The 22,837-nt window shown below is 43.9% G+C and overlaps 2 protein-coding genes across 5 annotated transcripts in view; one reads left to right on the top strand and one right to left on the bottom strand.

Annotated features, from left to right (window-relative positions):
• The window catches only part of LOC137347587 (serine/threonine-protein kinase N2-like), a 40,099-nt gene extending 28,445 nt beyond the window's left edge, over window positions 1-11,654 (bottom strand). The window contains exons 1-6 of one of the 4 annotated variants that reach the window (XM_068012110.1): window positions 11,497-11,654; window positions 10,884-10,946; window positions 8,870-9,167; window positions 5,235-5,389; window positions 3,320-3,449; window positions 2,211-2,350 (exon numbers count right to left, since the gene is read on the bottom strand). In XM_068012110.1, coding sequence (XP_067868211.1) covers window positions 2,211-2,350; window positions 3,320-3,449; window positions 5,235-5,389; window positions 8,870-9,095 — 651 coding nt within the window. In that variant the 5' untranslated portion in view covers window positions 9,096-9,167; window positions 10,884-10,946; window positions 11,497-11,654. Of the gene's footprint in view, window positions 1-2,210; window positions 2,351-3,319; window positions 3,450-5,234; window positions 5,390-8,869; window positions 9,168-9,925; window positions 9,962-10,883; window positions 10,947-11,496 lie in introns of those variants that run through there. The other 3 variants (XM_068012109.1, XM_068012111.1, XM_068012112.1) reach the window with 3 other exon arrangements.
• A 4,943-nt stretch (window positions 11,655-16,597) lies between these two features.
• Window positions 16,598-19,465, top strand: si:ch211-51h9.7 (uncharacterized protein LOC558400 homolog). The gene is made up of 2 exons (XM_068011843.1): window positions 16,598-17,192; window positions 19,257-19,465. Exons 1-2 carry the CDS (start codon window positions 16,823-16,825, stop codon window positions 19,409-19,411), a joined length of 525 nt encoding a protein of 174 aa, XP_067867944.1. The 5' UTR covers window positions 16,598-16,822; the 3' UTR covers window positions 19,412-19,465.
• Window positions 19,466-22,837: the final 3,372 nt, after the last annotated feature.

The raw sequence follows: 22,837 nt of genomic DNA on the forward strand, positions 1-22,837 counted from the left end.
GTTTGTGAACAGGTTTTTCCTCCCTAATTTTTTCCTCCTTCATTTCCTAAAGACACAGATTCATGCAGAGACACAATTTCACAATCACCAATTGTTCTCTGGTGCTTTGCCCAAGTATCATTCTGCTCATTTAAGCACAGACAGCAAGTGTCAATAAGCTTTTCCACAAATGCAAATGACATCCTAAGGCATATCATAGGGGACAGCAAGAACCTGAATGGCAAGAGAAACAAAAGCCTGGTCCATATGATGTGTTTTGAGACTTTTAAAGACAGGTGAGAAGTGACAAGAGGTTGGAGAGAATTCCTTAAAACAATGGGACCCAGACAGCTGAATGTTTGCCACCAGTTATGAAGTGGAGGAGTAAAGAGGAGGAACAGCAAGCCAGAGTTTGGTAGGGGGGGGCAGGGAGAAAATCAAAGGGTTCAATGGGGAAGGCAAAACTAAGAAGGGATTTATAAATGAAGGCAATGATTTTGAAACTGATGCATTGTGGAACAGAGAGCTTATACAGTCAAGGATTGGAATGTGGTGCTTGATATGGAACAAGTTGCTAGTAGGCACATATTTGGAAAAGTTGGGAGCTTTTGGGTTTAAACAGGAAGAGTCTAAAGGCAACAAGGGCAGAGATGAGAGATTTAGCAGCACTGGGAGATGGTGTCTTTTGCTTGATATTAAACCGATTGCCATCTACCTATGCAGGCAGACATTAAAGAGCTCATGGAATGACTCAAAAAGCAGGAAAGCTCTTCCAGTGTCCTTCAATCAACATCAGCAAAAAAAAAAATCAACTGATCAATTATCTAATTGTAGTTTGCCAGAAATTGGCTGCTGCATTTACCTATATAGTAACAGCACTGCAAAAGTAATTAATGGCTTTGAGATGTCCTGGGAGATAATATAAATGCAAATTCTTCCTTACCATAAGCATTAATCAAAGATTTGCATAACATTACCCACACAAATACTCATGATTTAGATCAATAAAACAATAGATTGTGAACCTGAAATACAATAATGAAAATGACAACTTTACAAAAGAAAACTATAAAAATGTATCAAACAGACAAATTTTCAAAATTCAAATTGTAGATCAGTCCCCATGTAAATTTCTCTCAAACCGAGATAAAAAAGGATTAAAAAAAGCAAATCTTTTTTTAAAAGAATTAAGATTTATTAGCCTTGCTCTTCTGTTTTCCCACGTTAATGAGACTGAATTTTCTTCCGAGAGCGAAAATGTATAAATAAGGGATGGTTCCCCCTGCGACACACTGGTTTGCTCTTTCATCACCCCTAATACCCACCTCCCTTCCTATGGCACCCTCCCATGCAAGCATAGGAGATGCAACACCTGGCCTTTCACCTCCTCCCTTCCCAGCATCCAAGGCCCCAAACACTCCTTCCAGATGAATCAGTGATTTACTTATGCTTCCCCCAACTTGGTATACTGTATCCATTACTCACAAAGTGGCCTCTACACTGGGGAGACCAAATGCAGATTGGGTGATCACTTTGCTCTACCCTTCTTCAGCCTAGAAGCAGGAACCTGAACTTCCAGTAGATGGCACTTTAATTCCCTCTTCCCTCTCTAACCTCTCCATCTTTGGCCTCCTACACCGTTCCAATAAAGTTCAATGGAAGCTTGAGAAACAGAATCTCATCTTTCAATTAGACACTTTACAGCCCTCTGGATTCAACATAGAGTTCAACAACTTCAGATCGTATCCACTGTTCCTGTTTTTTTCTCAACACCTGCTGTCTAGTTCACCTCCTCTGGACCCACCTTTTCTTTCCTTATGTGTCCTATTTTGCCTTGCACAATCATCCCTTTTATTATTTACTCATTCCTGCCTTCACTCCTTCGGAAATCTTCCCTTTTCTTTCTTCCCCTCTCCTGCCTTTTTCTTCTGAGTCTACACTTGCTTAAAAACTTTTAAATCTTTAACTTCTTCCAGTTCTGATGAAAGGTCACCAAATTGAAACATTAACTCTCTGTTTCTCCCTTCATAGATACTGCCTGAGCTTTTGACTATTTCCAGCATATTGTTTTTAAATTCCAGATTTCCAGCATCTGCAGCATTTTGTTTTTACCAAATGTATTCTAATTAAATCAGTTTTTCCATAACCAATTCGAAAATTACTTTTTGTAGGTTTCCTCAATCTCATCCATTTAGTATAAATGGTGCAATTGTCCTAGAACAGCATCATACCTCAATCAGAACTTTCTTATCCTGCACCTTCCTTCCTTCCAGCAACTTCACTGCATTTTTTGCACCTTCTGCTATTGCAGACTCAACCCAGAGATGATGCCTCAGTTCTTCAATTCGCAGCTCCAGGGGGCTGATGGTTCCTTTGTTTCAACCCGCAACAGGTAGAAAGTAAGATCAAACAGTCTCAGTGATAAGATGTAGTTTTCTTGGGATTATCAAAGCTTTTTTTAAAAAAAAACAATCTAGTTGTCAAAAAAATATTTGCTCAGGATGGCAGGCCATAGCCAAACCACATGGCTAGTACAATATAATGGCCAGATTTTTTTTTTAAAGTTAACCAAAATGACTTTTGATGAGCCTCATCCTTTTGCATTATGAAGAGAAATTTGGAATACCTTCTAATTAATGCACCATGCAATTCAGCAAGATTAAGGCTACACCAGACATGGTAGCGCACTGTTGTGCCAAAGGACACGTTATGATTTGCTCGAGGAATTACCCACACCGTCAAGTCCGCATCTCTACTGTGCCACTGAAGAAAGGTGCTAAATGAGGGGTCAGGTACTTCCCCACAGGTAAAAAAGGAAAAATTGGATCGAAAAATACTAAAAGCTACCCATCAACAGTCCAAGTGACAGTTAGATCCTGTGAGAAAGTCACTTTCCCATTCTCTCTGGTGGCAATAAATGTAGAATACTGGAAAAAGGGAGAAGATGATTATAAAACAAAACAAAGTGGCAGTGACAGATGCTCCAACACTGCAGCTACAACACAAGCAATGCTGCAGTAAGAGAGCAGTTTTGTCACTTATGCCTCAGAGTTAACAGCCTCCCTCATGTAGTGAGGGGATAGTAATCAGTCACATCCTCACAGAATGAAGAAATATCAGAATTTGGTTCTGGGCCACTGCTGCACAGTTCCCAACTACTGGTTCAGAGCAGTTTTAGCAAAGTTTTCTGAGCAAGGGGCACATCCACCAAAGTGGTTCAACAGTCAGGAAGAAAAAAAAACAAAACAGAACTCTCCCCACCCTCACAAAACACTTTCAAATGAATGGTCAAAGAAAAACTGTGTGAAATAGGCAGATATTTCCAGCTTCTGGCACCAACCTATAGTTTCACTGCTGTCCTCAGATGCTCCCATGGCGCGAGTGACTTTAACAATCTGCATTCGGATTATATCAATCTTTATTTTACTGTCTTGTAACATCTGTTGTGCTGCTGCTAGCATTTTACGATCCTGGAAAAAAAAAATCACAGCACAGATTTATTTTCAGCACTCTCTGCAGTGAAGAGGAAGAAAGTTCCATTAACATTAAGAAAAAGAGTGTTCCAATTAGACATAAAAATTAATCAGCTGTTGGAGCCTCATTTTTTAGCACAAGCAGAAAAGAATCTTCCTTTCAGCTTCCAGTGAAGTCATGTAACAATAGGGAAGTGGAACACCGTTGCTCAGTTCCCTACACCATTAAGTTCTTGTTGGCTGCTGTGCAAAAGGCAGCAGGCACTTCTTCCTCCATACAGGAATGGGGCAAACAACATAAAAGTAACCCTAGGGCCATCTTAGAGAAAAATAGGCAGATGCATGAAAGAAAACTACCATTTCTGTCAGCCATTAGATCTGCTTATCTTAGCAAGACCAGACTTTGGCAGAATACATACAAGGCTATGGGCCAAGTGCTGGAAAATGGGACTAGAATAGTTAGGTGCTTGATGGCTGACACCAAGACTCAAAGAGGAGAAACAAAATACATTCACAAGAGTGTCGCAGCACTGATGTCTGGTAGCATGGAGTACTGAAATCTTTCCCATACTGCTGAAGCACTGTGGGAAATGCAGAACAAAATCCAGGTGCTTCCTCACAGCAGAAGGTAAACATCAAGGCTGGGCCAATATAACAAAGAATTTCTGAGCACAAAAGACCCCTAACCCTTAAACACATTGAATTACTTATCCTGTCAAATATTTCTATGCCACAAGAACAGAAGAAATAGGAGAAGTAGACCATATGGCCCATCAAGCCTGCTCCACCATTCAATACAATCATGGATGATCTTGGGCTTCAATTCCATTTTCCTGCCCGCTCCCCATATCCCTGCATTCCCCGTGAGACCAAAAATCTATCTATCCCAGCCTTAAATAAATTCAGTGATGGAACATCCACAATCCTCTGGGGTAGAGAATTCCAAAGATTCACAACACTTTGAGTGTAGTAATTTCTCCTCATCTCAATGCTGAATGATCGGCCCCTTAGCCTGAGACTGTGCCCCCTGCGTTCTAGATTCCTCGATCGGTGGAAACAATCTCAGCTTTTACCCCATCAAGCTCTCTCAGAATCTTGTGTGTCTCAATTAGATCGCCTCTCACTCTTCTAAACTCCAGAGAATATAGGCCTAATTTACTCAGCATCTCATCATAGGACAACCCCCTCATCACAGGGACCAATTTAGTAAATCTTCACTGCACCGCCTCCAGTGCAAGTATATCCTTCCTTAAATGTCATTGTTTTGTAGCTATGCAACCAAGTTAACTTTTATGTTACCAACTTTTCAAAAGATTCACGAAAAATAAGGAATTGTTAACTTCAAAATCAACCTTATTCTTTCCTCAAAGGGACCCAAAATTAGATGACCCTCAATCACCTCAAAACTCTCCCCATCACAAACTTTGCAGTCCATTTTATCAGCAATTGCCTTCCTTCTAAGCTTGAAATAGACAATCTTACATATTAGTCTCCTTCCAGCTCCCCAGTTTTAAAATTAAGACTTTTCAGTCTTTTATGTTAATTCACTGACTAAATCATACCCAGTGCTGAGCACCCGCTCTGACTCCCTGCTAGTCAAGTCCTGCTCTATTAAAGCTTCCACCAAATCTCAACATCTAGAGCTAAAGAGAAATCAAAACTATGCAAGAGCCTGAGTGAACATATCTAAGTACAAGGTGATGTTAGTCGTAATGCACCATCACACAGTATATAATTTCTTTAATATCCTTAATGTTTGAAGTTGCAGCACAGAGATCTTACCTTTGATGGCCCATTTGAGTACATCTGGATCATGTTTTGGGCTCCCTGTTTCACCTTTATTTCAATATTTAGCTGTTTCTTCAGAGCTGTGATTCGACTGTTGGGAGGCGTTAGACATGGCTCCCAGCAACAGGGATCTGGGGACATTCCATCATCTGTGGAAATTAAGCAATAGACGCTCTAGGTTCTTGGTTTACTTACAATAGGCCTTCATCAGGACTCAGAATTAAAAGGAAGCTAGAGACCTTATTCACCTCCGCTGAGCTGACTATCTCATTCAACTCTCATTCCCCTAAATGCCAGTTGCAACCAATACCACTGCATCCCACAGATAAAAACTTTAGTTACAATTTTTAGGGGGTGCTGCACTGTTAAAGTTGCTGACCTCAATAAGAGAATAAACTGTGTCACTGTCTGCCTATTGCAGTGGTTCAAATGGATGGTAAAGATCCCATGCCACTTTTCGAAGAGCAAGGAGTACTTCTGGAGCCGAGTAACATCATCCCTTCAACCAACATCAAAAACAGATTAATTGGTTATTCATTTTACTGTCAGTTCCACTTCATTGTACTTCAAAGCAACTGATTGTCTGGGAAATATTTTGGGGTGCTTCTGACACAGAAGATGTCATGCAAGTTCTTACTTTACAATAAAGAAAAAACACATTTTCAGCTTATAGACTTTAGATAGAAGTCTCCTCTATTAACTTTCACCAGCATAAATCGTGCCCCAGTGTACCGTAGTCTTCCTTACATTACTATGCTCTTTCCTTTAAAATTCCTCATTAGAAATAGCCCAAGAGGAGACGTTCTGCGTAGAATGCCCCTTTAAATTTCGCAGTCCATCATACTTCTAAGCAAAAAATTTCTTCCAATCACAGTAGCGCAACTTCATTGCACAACAGAGAAAAATTAAATTAAATTTATAAATCTCAGCTAAGCAGCACCATGGGCCCAAGATCATTTTTATTAACAGCTCATTAATTTTTGCTGCAGAATTTCAGGAACCAAGTAGATTCTGATTTATTACTCTTGTTGCAATTGTATTGGGCTTACAACACAAACACATGGGTCATAAGTTACTTTCATAGCACACAGTATAATGGAATACTGAAAGGGCCTTGGAATGGCACAGGTTACCCTCGTACTATTACATTTTCAAAATCATTATTGCACTCCCAAGTATCCCATCATTGGGGGTGGCAGAAAAGTTGGAGGGGTACTCTTGTCCTTCCCCGTTGAATCACAGTCATGAGAGTTTCAGTTATGCTGTTAAAGCTTTACGAATTAAGATACGGTGGGGGTGAAGTGCACATCTCATGTGGTGCATAAGCTATGCAGAGAATGTTGTCGAGTGAAGGATAGGTATGAGGAGCAAACTTTCAAAAACATCGCGAATCAACCCCAGTGATTTTTCTTCCTCATGACAGCCTAATCTCCAACAATTATCTCCAATTATTGGGAGTATCCATCTGTTTCACCTCAGTCAGATATGCCATCGGAGTAGTTTCCCTGCTCCTTTTTTTTTTAAATCCTCTGCTCCCAGTGGTGCTTGCTTTTAGTTTCATAACTGTAGGCACCCTCCATTAACTCACCCAGGTGAGTAGTGACATCCTAAAGTCAGCAACACAAACAAGAAATGCTATAAATACTCAGCAGGTCTGGCAGCATCTGTGGCAAGAGAAGCAGAGTTAACGTTTCAGGTCTGTGACCCTTCATCAGAACTGTCCTGATGAAGGGTCACCGACGTGAAACGTTAACTCTGCTTCTCTCTCCACAGATGCTGCCAGACCTGTGGAGTATTTCCAGCATTTCTTGTTTGGGTTTCAGATTTCCATCATCCGCAGTATTTTGCTTTTTATCTTAAAGTCAAAAGTTGTTTGCAGAAAAAAAAACTTGGGGGCTTCACAGTCAAACCTGTTTTAACCTGCATATGTCGGCACTTGTCAGCAAGTGGCATTGGAAAGTGATCAGGAATAGGAATCCTTGCTAATTTTATTTTGCTTCCCAGTTCAAGGTCTGAGACCAACTGTGGCACCCTTATCAAGCCCCAATTGAAACATATTACTTACCATATGCCAGGAATCACACTTCAGTATAACTTTACCACATTGGGTGGTACACCGAGTCACTCAGCTATCAAGAGAGTAAAGTTTATTTCGCAACCCCCATAAAGATCAACAATTGAATCAAGAAGTCATCACTGGACATAAAAAGCATTCGAACAAGTTGTCTGTGAAACTGGGCATGAGCAACATACAGTTAGAACCACAGAAAGGTTACGGCAGAAAGGAGACCATTCAGCCCATCATAGCTGCGCCAGCTCAAAAAAAAGTAGCCACCCAATCTAATCCCACCTTCCAGCACCTGGTCCATAGCCTTGCAGGTTATAGCAATTCAGGTGCACATCCAGGTACCTTTTAAATGAGTTGAGTGTTTTTGCCTCCACCACTGATCCGGGCAGTGAATTCCAGACACCCACCACCCTCTGGTTTTTCCTCATGTCCCCTCCAATCCTTCTACCAATCACCTTAAATCTGTGCCCCCTGGTAATTGACCTCTCCGCCAGGGGAAACTGATCCTTCCTGTCTACTCTATCTAGGCCCCTCATAATTTTGTACAACTCAATTAAGCCACCCCTCAGCCTCCTCTGTTCAAAGGAAAACAACCCGAGCCGATCCAATCTTTCCTCATAGCTGTAACTTTCAAGCCCTGGCAACATTCTTGTAAATCTCTGTACTCTCTACAGAGCAATTATGTCCTTCCTGTAATGTGGTGACCAGAACTGTATGCAATACTCCAGCTCTGGCCTAACCAGAATTTTATACAGTTCCAGCATTACATCCCTGCTTTTGTATTCTATACTTGGGCCAATAAAGGAAAGCATTCCATATGCCTTCTTCACCACTCTATCTACCTGTCCTGCCACCTTCAGAGACCTGTGGACATGTACGCCAAGGTCTCACTTCTTCTACCCCTCTCAATATCCTCCCGTTTATTGTGTATTCCCTTGCTTTGTTTGCTCTCCCCAAATGCACTACCTCACACTTCTCCAGATTGAAGTCCATTTGCCACTTTTCCGCCCACTCAACCAAACCATTGATTTCATTCTGGAGTCTCAGCTATCCTCTTCATCATCAACTACACGGCCAATCTTTGTGTCATCAGCAAATTTCCCAATCATGCCTCCCACATTCAAGTCCAAATCGTTAATATATACACCACAAACAGCAAGGGACCCAACACTGAGCCCCGTGGAACACCAGTGGAAACTGCTTTCCATTCGCCAAAAACATTACCCTTTGTTTCCTGTCACTGAGCCAATTTTGGATTCAACTTGCCGCATTCCCCTGTATCCCATGGGCTTTTATTTTTCTGATCAGTCTGCCATGTGGGACCTTGTCAAATGCCTTACTAAAATCCATGTAGACCACATCCACTGCACTACCCTCATCAATCCTTCTTGTTACTTCACCAAAAAATTCAATCAAGTTAGCAAGACATGACCTGCCCTTAACAAATCCAACTCTAAATTGAATTTTAATCACAGTTTTGTACAGTAATATAACTAATGCTTTAACTACCCAGAAAGGGTTACATCCTCCTATCCAAGGCTTAGCAGCCAGTTGCACTCACCTCCCCGATTGTCCCTATCTGTGACAACAATTCGTGCATTCAGCTCCTGAAGTTCCCAGTGCAGGCGTTCCAACTTGCGATTGGAAGTTTTCAAAATGTTTTCCACGTGCGCCAGATTTTTTTTGTCTGTTACCTTACGTAAGTTCTCTGTTCCCTCTTTGATTTTCAGCTCCTTTTGTATTTCATGCCGAATCAGATCTTTCACTCCATCAAGTTTTTGCTGCATGTCTGGGTCCAAGAGGTCAGCTCCCTCTGCCAGGTCCAGCCTCTGGCTGATCAACAGCTGGTAAGTATTGCTCTAAAAAAAATTGAAATTAATGGTTATGGATTTTCATAATTACAACAAATCAAATGGTCATATCCAGTAAATTATTGCAGAACCTGTAACAATAATAATGAAGGCAGGACTTTCAAGTACATTTTTAGCATCTGGCTGAACAGGCTTGATTTAATATATCTGATCTGAAAGTGGGCACCTCTGAAAAATGCAGCTAAATGACCTCAGTACTGCCCCAAATGCTAGCTAGATTATTTGATCAACCTCAGTGTAGTTCTTACACAACCTTCTAACCCAGACAAGAGTGCTATCAACTGAACCAAAGTTGACAACAATTAATCAACAATCTATTTATTATACAGTTAATATCTTAAAAGTAACCAGCATGATAGTTTACTCTCAATACCAACTTGAATAACGTAAATGATCAAATTGAATGGCAGATCAGGCTGAGGGGTTAAATGCCCTATTCCTGTCCCTAACTTTTCTATGTTCCTAATGTTACTGGTGTTTATTCCACTGTTGAAAGCCTAACACTCCAATTACTGTTGCATCTTTACTGTTACATGTTACATTAACATATGCCCTTCTAAAATTTGATGTAACAAGCTAACTCATTCCCACATATTAGCCTGCATTTAATCCTGTATTTGCGTGAGTTGTCCTTTCTTGCTTAGCTTTGCTGGCTTTCTGGGTCAGCACATTTGATTATTTCAATCACTTTCCAAACTGAATCAATAGTATTTTTTCCACAGTACTAAACAGGATTTAGCAGGCACCTGAAATCACTTGCTTATCTGGATACTTGGCCTAAACAGTCACAGCACCACACTCATCGTGAAGCAGCTTGGGATGTTTTTCCCTCAGACCCAGTAAGACCTGGGTAAACAAACACTTGCATTTCTTCTGAAAGGTCACTGAACTGAAACATTAACTCTTTCACTCTCCACAGATGCTGCCAAACCCAAGTATTTCCAGCATTTTCTGTTTTTACTTGCATTTCTTTAGCACCTTTCAGAGACTCAGGACAGCCTAAAGCACTCTACAGCCTATGAAATACTTTTGAATTGTAGTCACTGTTGTAATGTAGGAATAGCAGCAGCCAATTTCCACACAGCAAGGTCCCATTAACAGCAATGTGATAATGACCAGATAATTCTTTAAAATGCGATGTTGGTTGAAGGATAAATTCTTTTGGGCCTCCTTATCTCGAGAGACAATGGATACGCGCCTGGAGGTGGTCAGTGGTTTGTGAAGCAGCGCCTGGAGTGGCTATAAAGGCCAATTCTAGAGTGACAGGCTTTTCCACAGGTGCTGCAGAGAAATTTGTTTGTCGGGGCTGTTGCAGTTGGCTCTCCCCTTGCGCCTCTGTCTTTTTTCCTGCCAACTACTAAGTCTCTTCGACTCGCCACATTTTAGCCCCGTCTTTATGGCTGCCCGCCAGCTCTGGCGAACGCTGGCAACTGACTCCCACGACTTGTGATCAATGTCACAGGATTTCATGTCGCGTTTGCAGACGTCTTTATAGCGGAGACATGGACGGCCGGTGGGTCTGATACCAGTGGCGAGCTCGCTGTACAATGTGTCTTTGGGGATCCTGCCATCTTCCATGCGGCTCACATGGCCAAGGAAAACTCCCCCTTTTTAAAAAAAAAATGCATTCACTGGACATGTGTCACGGGCAAGACCATCCCCAACAACTCAACAGTTTGCTAGACCACATCAGAGGGCACTTACATCATTGTGGGTCTGGAGTCATACATATAGGCCAGACTGGGTAAGGACAGCAGATTTCCTTTCCTAAAGGACATTAACAAACCAGATGGGTTTTTACAACAATCCAGTAGTTTCATAGCCACCATTACTGATACTAGCTTTTAAGTTCCCCAGTTGCTATAATGGAATTTGAACTTATGTCTCCAGATCATTAGTTCAGGCTTCTAGATTACTAAATCCAGTTACATAACCACTCTTCTATCATAATCCCAATTCTTCTTTGAAATAGTGGCTATTTCTTGAACATCCACCCAAGAGGAGAGATAGAACTTTGGTTTAAGGTCTGATTTGAATGACTGCTCCTCCGACGGCGCGGCGCTCCCCCAGCACTGCATTGGGAGCGTCAACCTGGATTTTGTGCTCAGGTGTTTGGAGCCGGACATCGAACCCAGGACCTTCTGATTCAGAGCGGTGAGAGTGCTGCCCACTGAGCCACTGTTTATTTGAATGGGGCTCACTCCGAGACTGTTATGTGTGTGGATAGAGCACCGGGGACTGTCCGCTGCCGCCAGTCGCGCCTCCCGGAGCTGAAGCGCTCCAAGGATCCGCTTTCCACCCGGTGACTTTTCCTGACCTGTTGGCTATCTCCCGCCATCTTCCCTCAGCTACTTTTTTTCCCCCAGACGTCGGTTATCCGGTCATTCCCGCCGCCTTTCTTCCCTTCAGGAATTCGCCGTTTACCCGCGGGCGCTCTTTGAAATATTTTTAAACCCAGACCGACACAACCGCCACCGCACCCGCCCCTGATTTGAACCTTGAACTGGCCGTCCATTGGACAATTGAGGCCCCATGGGGTGTTGTCAATCACCTCACCGCCAACCAATGGAATGAGGAAGGCGGGACACAGCTGCGTGATGATGTCATCGCCCCAACTCGCGCTGACGTCATCCACCCGCCCCTCTCAGGGTGAAATGTGACGTCATTGTCCTGACCCATTTCCAGGATCGAAAATGCTTTTTCTTAATAACACCCAAGAGACACAGGGTTTCCCCGGTGTCATCAAACGAAATACCTAACAGAAGTCCCCTCTTTTTAGAGGAGTACAATTAATTGAGAACTAAATCATAAAACAATGGAAACATAAAATTAAGTGATAAAATTACATCTGGCATCCAGTATGCTCTTCAGTCCCTGAAGTGCCCACAGATTGCAGAATTCCTCAAACATCCCCCCAGACGTTGCATCTCTCCCTCTCTAGAGCAAGGAATTAAAATGTGTCTGGATCCACAGAGCAATGTTGTACTTATAGAGCATCCTTAACCTCATGCAATGCTGCTAGGTGTTTCACAAAATCTTGGGGTTGGTCAAGAGATGGGAGTTCTACCCAAAGCACAGCCATAGAGGCAGGTTTTAAGGAGGCTTTTCAAGGTGAGGAGAAAAATAGCAAGGTGCAAGGGTTTTCAGGAAATTTTCAAAGCTTGAAGACAAATGGAGTTGACATAGGAGGGAATTTTGCAAATTACATTTAAAAAGAAGAAACTTACATTTAGATAGCACCTTTATGATTCACATCCTCATAATGTCCTAATGTTCTTCATGACCAGTGAGTTATCTTTAACGTGTTACCACTGTTGTTACACAGGCAAATATGGCAGCCAATTTGCACGCAGCAAGATCCCACAAACATTGTTGAGATAAATTGCCTATTAATCTGTTTAAGTGGTACGTTGGCCAAGACACTGGAGAACTCCCCTGGTCTTCTTCATATACTCGACTGCCTTAGGATCTTTTACATCTACCTGAATGGACAGACAGGACCTTAGTTTAATGTCTCATCCAAATAACCTGTCAGTGATGTGAAAAATCAGGATAATACTGGGAGGCAGTGGCATTGTTGGAGGATGGTGTGCCCAAGTCCCAGATTGGGGTTTCCTCCTAAGTACAGTTACATGAGCACTGGCCACTCTCTTGTTTTATTGCCAGTATGGAGATGCTTTGAGGACATCCCTGAAGCGTTCCCACTGTCCTCCTGGGAGTCTCCTGCTGCAACCAAGCTCTGAGTAGAACAGCTGCTTCAGGATTCTGGTGTCAGGCATGCGAACGATGTGTCCTGTTCACAAAGCTGGGCCCATTGACTCGTCGGAGTCCCTGGCTCATGACCATCCCAGATGGAGAAAGCTCATTTGGGAAGGCAAATACACCTTGAGGGATTTCATAGGGAACACGTGGAGGCGAAGTGGAGGCATCAGAAGGAGCGCACAAACCTCCGAGCTACTCATTTACCTGACCCTTCAAGCACCATCTGCCCCTCATGTGGCAGAGTCTGCAGATCATGCATTGGACTTTTCAGCCATCTTAGCACCCATCGAGAGAGAGTGGAAGCAAGTCGTCCTCGATCCCGAGAGACTGCCTAAGAAGAAGAATATTGCCAATATTAATATTCTTCATGTGTAAGCCTAAACAGTGAGTTCATATTATTCCTTGTGGATTGCCAACTTTAGCTTGGACAGAGTTCTTTAGGGCCATATTGAGAAAGATGATGAGGGAGATAGAGAATATAATGAAATAAAAAAGAAGGTGTATGATGCCTGTTAGGTGAATTCTTCAAGTGACAACCAGGCCAAATACAATAAGTTGAGAGTGGAAGTGAAGAGGAAAATAAGTTTGGCAAAGCGAGAATATGTGAATAAAATGGCAGTTAACATAAAAGGGAACCCAAAAATCTTCTACCGGCATGTAAATAGTAAGTGGGTATTAGGAGGTGGGGTGGGACCTATTCGGGACAAAGAGGGCGATACATGCTCAGGGGTGCAGGGGAAGGCTAGAATACTTAATGAGTACTTTGTATTGGTGTTTACTAAGGAAAAGGATGCTCATAAAATATCGATAGAAGCAGAGATGGTGAAGGTAATGGAAATTTGATAGGCAGGATGTACTAAAAAAGCTGGCTGTACTTAGAGTGGATAGGTCACTTGGTCCGGATGGCTTACATCTCAGGTTGATAAGGGATGTGGAGGTAGAAATTAGCAGAAGGGCTTGCCATAATCTTCCAATCTTCCCTAGTTACAGGGGAGATGCCAGATTATTGGAGAGTGGCAAATGTGGCACACCTGTTCAAGAAAGGGTGTGAGGACATTCCTAGTAACTACAGTCCAGTCAGTTTAACATCAGTGGCGACTGAGGTTTTAGAAACAATAATCAGGTGTTATGAACACTGGAATTTGGAACATGATTATGTTTTAAAAATTGTGATTTTTAAAAGTTTAAGATGGAGTCTGAAAGGTCAAGTGACCTCACATCCACTCTGCTAAAAGACAAAACAGATTAAAGACTTTTTTGGGGGGAAAAAAGAGACTTCAGGGGTAACACCTGAAAAATAATGGGTTTTGCCCTCCTATACTTTCGGTTTATAAACTATTAACATCCTAAGGGCTACCATTGACCAGAAACTGAACTGGAGTAGCCATATAAATACCGTGGCTACAAGAGCAGGTCAGAGGCTGGGAATCCTGCGGCGAGTAACTCATCTCCTGACTCCCCAAAGTCTGTCCACCATCTTCAAGGCACAAGTCAGGAGTGTGATAGAATACTCTCCACTTGCCTGCATTGGTGCAGCTCCAACAACACTCAAGAAGCTCGACGCCATCCAGGACAAAGCAGCCCGTTTGGCACCCCATCCACAAACATTCACTTCCTCCATTACTGATGCACAGTGACAGCAGTGTGTACCACCTACAAGATGCACTGCAGCAACGCACCAAGGCTCCTTAGACAGCATCTTCCAAATCCGCGACCTCTGCCAACTAGAAGGACAAGGGCAGCAAATGCGTGGGAACACCACCACCTGCAGGTTCCCCTCCAAGTCACACACCATCCTGACTTGGAACTATATCGCCGTTCCTTCACCGTAGCTGGGTCAAAATCCTGGAACTCCCTTCCTAACAGCACTGTGGGTATACCTACCCCAAAAGGACTGCAGCGGTTCAAGAAGGCAGCTCACCACCACCTTCTCAAGGGCAATTAGGGATGGGCAATAAATGCTGGCCTGGCCAGCAAAGCCCACATTCCATGAATGAATTTAAAAAAACAAGGGGGTCAGGGATTCTGAAGATGCAAATGTACCAAGCAGCTGTTAACATCTGGGAACAATGGAAGGCACAGGTGGCTCTGTGAAACCAGACTTTGCATATTGGAACAGAACAATAAGCTATTGATTTTTGAGGTCAGGTAAATGTAACAGATTTTCTGAAGGCAGACAGACTGTCAGAGGGGAACCCAGCGATTACAGCCTCAGAGCAGGTGGTAAGGAAGACAACCAGTGGTTGCAGCCTCAAGAGAGACCTAATGTTGCAGACTGGCACATTCCAAGGTCCAGGACTACGTGCTGAGGGACGCACTAAAGCTTGGGGCAGCCACAGCAAAGGCTCAATGGGGAAAGACCACAGTGGGTGTAAGGTCCCCCCACCAAGCTGAACTGAGGGGCTGGATCCATGGGAAACCCCTCGAACTGTATCGGGAAAATTTTGTGTGCTGTAAATGTAAAAATGTATATGGCATGACAATGAAATGGAAGGGTTGTGAGGCAACTCATGATTGTATTGAAGGAAACTGATCATCTTTGCACTGTTTGTATTTTTTGACTTGATGCTGTTTTAAACTGTTTGGGAATGTAATTTTTACATATTTTTATGAATAAAGTATATTTTGATGAATAAAGTATATTTTGTATCAGAGGCCTGATACAGCGAAAGGCTGCGAGAACTTGAAGCTGGTTTGAAAGTTGAAGTTTGAGGAGAAGTAGAACTCCAGCAGGATCACCAGGAATTGCCTTATTCATGGACGTCCAGTTTGTAAGTTCTCAGAGAATTGAGCGAAGAGGACAATGATTTTTGAAAAGGTCTTGAAGATCCAACCCATTGCTACTTGGAGGAGTTTGGGACTTTTAACACAAAGGTTTTTTTTATTCACTTGGGGGATGTGGGCGTCGCTGGCTAGGCCAGCATTTATTGCCCATCCCTAATTGCCCTCGAGAAGGTGGAAGTGAGGTGCTTGAACTGCTGCAGTCCATGTGGGGAAGGTACACCCACAGTGCTGTTAGGAAGGGAGTTCCAGGATTTTGAGCCAGCGACGGTGAAGGAACGGCGATATAGTTCCAAGTCAGGATGGTGTGTGGCTTGGAGGGCAACTTGTAGGTGGTGGTGTTCCCAGGTATCTGCTGCCCTTGTCCTTCTAGGTGGTAGAGTTTGCAGGTTTGGAAGGTGCTGTCTAAGGAGCCTTGGTGAGTTACTGCAGTGCATCTAGTAGATGGTACACACTGCTGCCACTGTGCGTCTGTGGTGAAGGGAGTAAATGTTGAAGGTGATGGATGGGGTGCCAATCAAGCGGGCTGCTTTGTCCTGGATGGTGTCAAGCTTCTTGAATGTTGTTGGAGCTGCACCCATCCAGGCAAGTGGAGAGTATTTCATCACACTCCTGACTTGTGCCTTGTAGACAGGTTTTGGGGAGTTAGGTGAGTTACTCATCACCGAACTCCCAGTCTCTGACCTGCTCTTGTACCATAGTATTTATATGGCTGCTCCATTTCAGTTTGGGCCGAATGGCCTTCCTCTGTGCCGCGTGTTTCTATCCCAGCACCATTCAGTGAATTGGAATCCTCCAGCCAGCAGGGGGGTAGAAACTGTCCCAAGAACCTCTAAATGCAGCGTGATCCATCTTTCGCTCACTTGTGTAGGATATTTAAATATCAGCTGTAAGAAGGCTACAGTTAAAGGGGCGGGGAATAAAAAGATACATATTTCAGGCAAAATTCTGTGTAATAACGTGGGGGAAGGTTCAGATTAAACTTAGTGGCTGAAGGAGCTTATATCTTTATTTTAAATCATTGAAAGTTGGAAATAATTTTGGGGGTGGAAATAACTTTTTTTAATTTTAAAGAGTTTTTAAGGGAAGCGGCCTGGAGGATGTGGCGGGTGTTGGTGCCTTTGTTGCTGGTGTCAGTCTCTGTCGTGAGCGGCCACAACGCCAGTCAGGAGGAGGAAGGCTCCCGAGATGAGCTCTTGCTCTGCAGGTCGTGCGGTTTCGAGGTGGCCGCCAGCCGGGATCTCAAGTTCGTGGCCAGCTCCCTGGCTTTAGCTCAGCGGAACGACACGGTGATCGGGGAGCGCAGGATCCCGGTGCAACTCTTCCAGAATCCACAGGGGCTTCGCTTCCAGGTGCTCACTTTCAAGAAAGCCACTGTCCACAGGCACTGGCCGGCGGACGAGCAATTCTCCTGGTTCCCTGGACACTCGTGGACAGTGGCAACCTGTCCCAGGTGTCACAGCCACTTAGGTTTGTCTGTTAGTTTCATTATCAACATGTACAGTTGTGTTGCAGTCCTTTCAATTTCATATGTAATTAATCAGTTGTGCATATCACTTGGATAAAACGTGATTATAATTGGCATTTATATATTATTCATAGGTGTCACTGGTATTTATTGCCCATCCCTAATTGCCCTTGAGAAGGTGGTGGTGAGCTGCCTTCTTGAACCGCTGCAGTCCATGTGGTGCAGGTACACCCACAGTACTAAATAGGGAGGGAGTTCCAGGATTTTGACCCAGCAACCACGAAGGAACAGCAATATATTTCCAAGTCAGGATGGTGTGTGACTTGGAGGGGAACTTGCAGGGGGTGGTGTTCCCATGCATCTGCTACCCTTGTCCTTCTAGGTGGTAGAAGTTGTGGGTTTGGGAGGATTGGCAAGTTGCTGCAGTGCATCTTGTACACACTGCTGCCACAGTGTGCCGATGGCAAAGGCAGTGAATGTTGAAGGTGGTGGATGGGGTGCTGATCAAGCCGGCTGCTTTGTCCTGCATGATGTTGAGTTTCTTGAGTATTGTTGGAGTTGCGGCTGGAGAGAATTTTATCACACTCCTTATTTGTGCCTTGTAGGTGGTGGAAAGGCTTTGGCAGTCAGGAGGTGAGTCACCCGTTGCAGAATACCCAGCCTCTGACCTGCTCATAGCCAAAGTATTTATATTGCTGTTCTAGTTAAGCTTTTGGCCAATTATATTATAATTTAAAGATGATTAAAAGATGTGAAAGGGTAGAAAGTGAGGAACTATTTCCTCTAGTCGGGGGAGCCCAGAACCACAAAATTAGAGTTTGGCCTTTCAGGGGTGATGTCGAGAAGTATTTCTTCGCACAAAGGGTAGTGGAAATCTGGATCTCTCTCCCACCCCAAAATCCATTGGGGTGGGGTGGGGGGGTGGGGTGAATTGAAAATTTTAAAACTGAGATTAATAGGTTTTTGTTAGGCAAGGGTAATGATGGTTAGGAAACAAGGGTGAGTAGATGCAGTTGAAATATAAAATCAGCTATCATCATCATGCTTGAGGCCTGAATGGCCTACTGTTCATCTATTAAACATTGTCTTCAGCTCCCACCACAAACTCTCTTTCCCAATCTCCAATTCTCCCTCCCTGACCAGTCTCTGGCTGAACCAGATTGTTTGCAAACATTGTCCTGTTTGACTCAGAGCTGAGTTCTGACGCCATATCCTTTTCTTCATCAAGACCATTTACTTCCACCTCTAATATTGCCCATCAAATTCACACCTTTGTTTCTTCCAGATGTGACTATCCAGTACTCTCCTGGCTGACCTCCAACTTTCACCCTCTGTAAACTTGAGCTGATCCAAAACTCTGCTGCCCATACCCTAACTCGCACCATTCATCCACACCACTGTGCTCTCTTGAATTCCTTATTGGCTTCCAGTCCACCAGTCCCTTTATTTTTAGAATTCCCATACCCATTTTCAATTTTTAAGGCAGAGTTAGATAGATTCTTGATGAACAAGGGGGTGGAAGGTTATCAGGGGTAGGTGGAAATGTGGAGTAATCAGTTCAGCCTTGAACTTATTGAATGGCTGAGCAGGCTCAAGGGGTTGAGTGGCCTACTCCTGCTCCTAATTCATATGTTCGTAAATCCCTCCATGGCCTATTTCTGTAACCTCCAAGATCTCTGCATTTCCCTAACTCTGACCTCTTGTGCATCTCCCCACTTCTTTCATCCCACTGCTAGCAGCTGTACCTCCAGAAATCTAGGCCCTAAGCTCTGGAAATTGTCTCCCTAAAGCTCTGCACCTATCTGTCCTCCTTTAAGACTGCTGAAAATCTACCTCTTCGACCAAGTATTTGGTCACCTGTCCTAATGCCTCCTCCTTTAGCTCGGTGTCAGATTTTCTCTGATTATGCTCTTGTGAAGTGCCTTGGGATGTTCAAGGTGCTATAAAAATGCAAGTTGTTGTTTTATAACACATTACCTGTCATAGGTACAGCTGATGTTGCAAGTTTAGTTCTGATATGTCTACATTCCATAAATGATGTGGATCTTTTTCTTGTCTTTCAACAGGTTGGTCATTTCAGCCCAACATCTGGCCTCCACATGTTACAGATAAAGAGTTTGAAGAATCGGAAGAGACCTTCGTTGCCCTGATTATAGATAGACTCCTACAGGAGAATTTCGCTGCAACACTTCTCATGGTGCCCAAGTCCTACCGGAGTTGAAATCGCAATTTGTTTTACTTATTTTCGTAAAGAAATAAAAATATTTATATATAATCACAGCTGTTTTGTATGTTTGATGGGGATGTAACTAAGTAAAATGTATATATTATCTTCCATAGCGGTCTTACTGTTCACAAGTAACTTGGGTAGCATAGTAGTTAAGTTACTGGACTGGTGATCTAGAGGCTTGGACCAATAATCCAGAGACGTGAGCTCAAGTCTCACCACAGCAGTTGGGGGATTTAAGTGCAGTTAATCAACTAAATCTGGAAATAAAAAAGCTAGAACCCTTAATTGTGACCGTGAAACCATCAAATTGTCCTAAAAAGCCAACTGGTTCACTAATGTTCTTTAGGGAAGGAAACTATACCTGCTTTGGCTTATATATGACTCCAGGTCCATAGCATCCTGGTTGACTCTTAACTACCCTCTGAAATGACCGAGTAACCCCTCAGTTGTGTCAAAACCACAATGCAAACTAAAATCAGACAGACCTCACAGCATTGACCTAGACGCTGGATTTGGTCATGACAAAAGTACAACTGTCTGTCAACCCTGCAAAGTCCTCACGACCATCTGGGTAGTAATGCCGAAATTGAGAGATCTGTCCCGCATCCTAGTCAAGCAACAGCCTGACATAGTCATATTCACAGAATCAGATCTTACAGCCAATATCCCAGACACCCACATCACCATCCCCGGGTACGTCCTTTCCCACCAGCAGGTTCAATGGAGGTGGTGGCAGTGATATACAGTTGGGAGGGTGTGGCCCTGTGAATCATCAACATTGATTTTGGACCCCATGAAGGTTCATGGCATCACATTAAACATCAGCAAGGAAACCTCCTGCTTGTTATCACCTACTGCCCTCCATTAGCTGATAAATCAGTTCTCCTTCATGTTGAGCACTACTTGGAAGGAGCACTGAGCAAAGCAAAGGCACAACACATACTCTGGGTGAGGACTTCAATGTCCATCAAGAATGGCTCGGTAGTACCAAAGGACGTGTCTGCCAGACTAGGCCTGGGGCAGGTGGTGAGAGAATCAACATGAGGTAAAAACCTGCTTGACCTCGTCTTCACTAATCTACCTATCACAGATGCATTAATCCATGACAGTATTGGTCGGAGTGACCTTGTCCTTGTGGAGACCCTCCATTATGTTACACTACCACCATAAATTCAGAACAGATCTAGCAGCTCGAAACTGAGTATCCACAAGGCGCTGTGGGCCACCAACAGCAGCAGAATTGTATTCCATCGAAATCTGTAACCTCATGGTCCCAAATGTCCCTCACTCTACCATTACTATCAAGCCAGGAAACCAACCCTGGTTCAATAAGGAGTGTAGAAGAGCATGTCAGGTGCAGAACCAGGTGTAGCTAAAAATGAGATGTGAAGCTACAACACAGGACTACTTGCATGCTAAACAGCAGAAGCAGTAGGCTATAGATAGATATAAGCAATCCAACAATCAATGTATCAGATCAAAGCTCGGTAGTCCTGTCATATCCAGTCATGAATGGTAGTGAACAATTAAATGACTTCAGGAGGAGGCTTCATGAACATTCCCATTGTCACTGATGACGGAACCCAGCACATGAATGTACAAGACAAGGCTGAAGCATTTGCAACCATCTTCATCAGAAGTGCTTCCTGAAGTCCCCACCACACAGATGCCATATATCAAATAATGGATGAATTCTTTATATTTGTTTATACGATGTGAGCATCATTGGCAAGGCCAGCATTAACTACCCATCCCTAATTGCCCCTAAGAAGGTGGTGGTGATGAGCCACCTTTTTGAAATGCTGAAGTCCATCTGGTGTTGGTACAGGGCTGTTAGGAAGGGAGTTCCAGGATTTTGACCCAGCAACAATGAAGAAACAGTGATATAGTTCCAAGTCAGGACGGTACGTGACTTGGAGGGGGAGGGGAACTTGTAGGTGGTGGTGTTCCCATATGTCTCCTGTCCTTGTCCTTCCAGGTGGTAGAGGGCATGGGTTTGGAAGGTGATGTTGAAGGAGCCTTGGCAAGTTGCTGCAGTGCATCTTGTAGATGGTACATACTGCTACCACTGTACACTGGTGGTGGAGGGAGTGAATGTTTAAGGCAGTGGGTGGGCACCCGCTTTGTCCTGGACGGCGTCGAGCTTCTTGAGTGTTGTTGGAGCTGCACGCATCCAGGAAAGTAGACAGTATTCCATTACACTCCTAACTCATGCATTGTAGATGGTAGACAGGCTTTGGGAAGTTAACTGAGTTACTCACCACAGAATTCCCAGCCTCTGACCTGCTCTTGTACCATATTATTTATACGGCTGCTCTATTTCAGTTTCTAGTCAATGGCAACCCCCAGGATGTCGATGGTGGGGGATCTTTTGGGCCTCCTTATCTCGAGAGACAATGGGTAAGCGCCTGGAGGTGTTCAGTGGTTTGTGAAGCAGCTCCTGGAGTGGCTATAAAAGCCAATTCTAGAGTGACAGGCTCTTCCACAGGTGCTGCAGAGAAATTTGTTTGTCGGGGCTGTTGCACAGTTGGCTCTCCCCTTGCGCCTCTGTCTTTTTTCCTGCCAACTACTAAGTCTCTTCGACTCGCCACATTTTAGCCCCGTCTTTATGGCTGCCCGCCAGCTCTGGCGAACGCTGGCAACTGACTCCCACGACTTGTGATCAATGTCACAGGATTTCATGTCGCGTTTGCAGACGTCTTTATAGCGGAGACATGGACGGCCAGTGGGTCTGATACCAGTGGAGAACTCGCTGTACAATGTGTCTTTGGGGATCCTGCCATCTTCCATGCGGCTCACATGGCCAAGCCATCTCAAGCGCCGCTGACTCAGTAGTGTGTACAAGCTGGGAATGTTGGCCGCTTCGAGGACTTCTGTGTTGGAGATACGGTCCTGCCACCTGATGCCAAGTATTCTCCGGAGGCAGCGAAGATGGAATGAATTGAGACGTCGCTCTTGGCTGGCATACGTTGTCCAGGCCTCGCTGCCATAGAGCAAGGTACTGAGGACACAGGCTTGATACACTCGGACTTTTGTGTTCCATGTCAGTGCGCCATTTTCCCACACTCTCTTAGCCAGTCTGGACATAGCAGTGGAAGCCTTACCCATGCGCTTGTTGATTTCTGCATCTAGAGACAGGTTACTGGTGATAGTTGAGCCTACGTAGGTGAACTCTTGAACCACTTCCAGAGCGTGGTCGCCAATATTGATGGATGGAGCATTTCTGACATCCTGCCCCATGATGTTCGTTTTCTTGAGGCTGATGGTTAGGCCAAATTCATTGCAGGCAGCCGCAAACCTGTCGATGAGACTCTGCAGGCACTCTTCAGTGTGAGATGTTAAAGCAGCATCGTCAGCAAAGAGGAGTTCCCTAATGAGGACTTTCCGTACTTTGGACTTCGCTCTTAGACGGGCAAG

The sequence above is a fragment of the Heterodontus francisci genome, chromosome 32, assembly GCF_036365525.1.
Source record: "Heterodontus francisci isolate sHetFra1 chromosome 32, sHetFra1.hap1, whole genome shotgun sequence".
Taxonomy (NCBI): domain Eukaryota; kingdom Metazoa; phylum Chordata; class Chondrichthyes; order Heterodontiformes; family Heterodontidae; genus Heterodontus; species Heterodontus francisci.

What these genes read in the sequence shown, in the direction of transcription:
- si:ch211-51h9.7 (XM_068011843.1), top strand. Translation starts at nt 16,823, where the DNA reads ATGTGGCGGGTGTTGGTGCCTTTGTTGCTGGTGTCAGTCTCTGTCGTG. An exon ending in CAGGTGTCACAGCCACTTAG is followed by an intron (nt 17,193 to 19,256) that starts GTTTGTCTGTTA and finishes GTCTTTCAACAG; the next exon opens with GTTGGTCATTTCAGCCCAAC.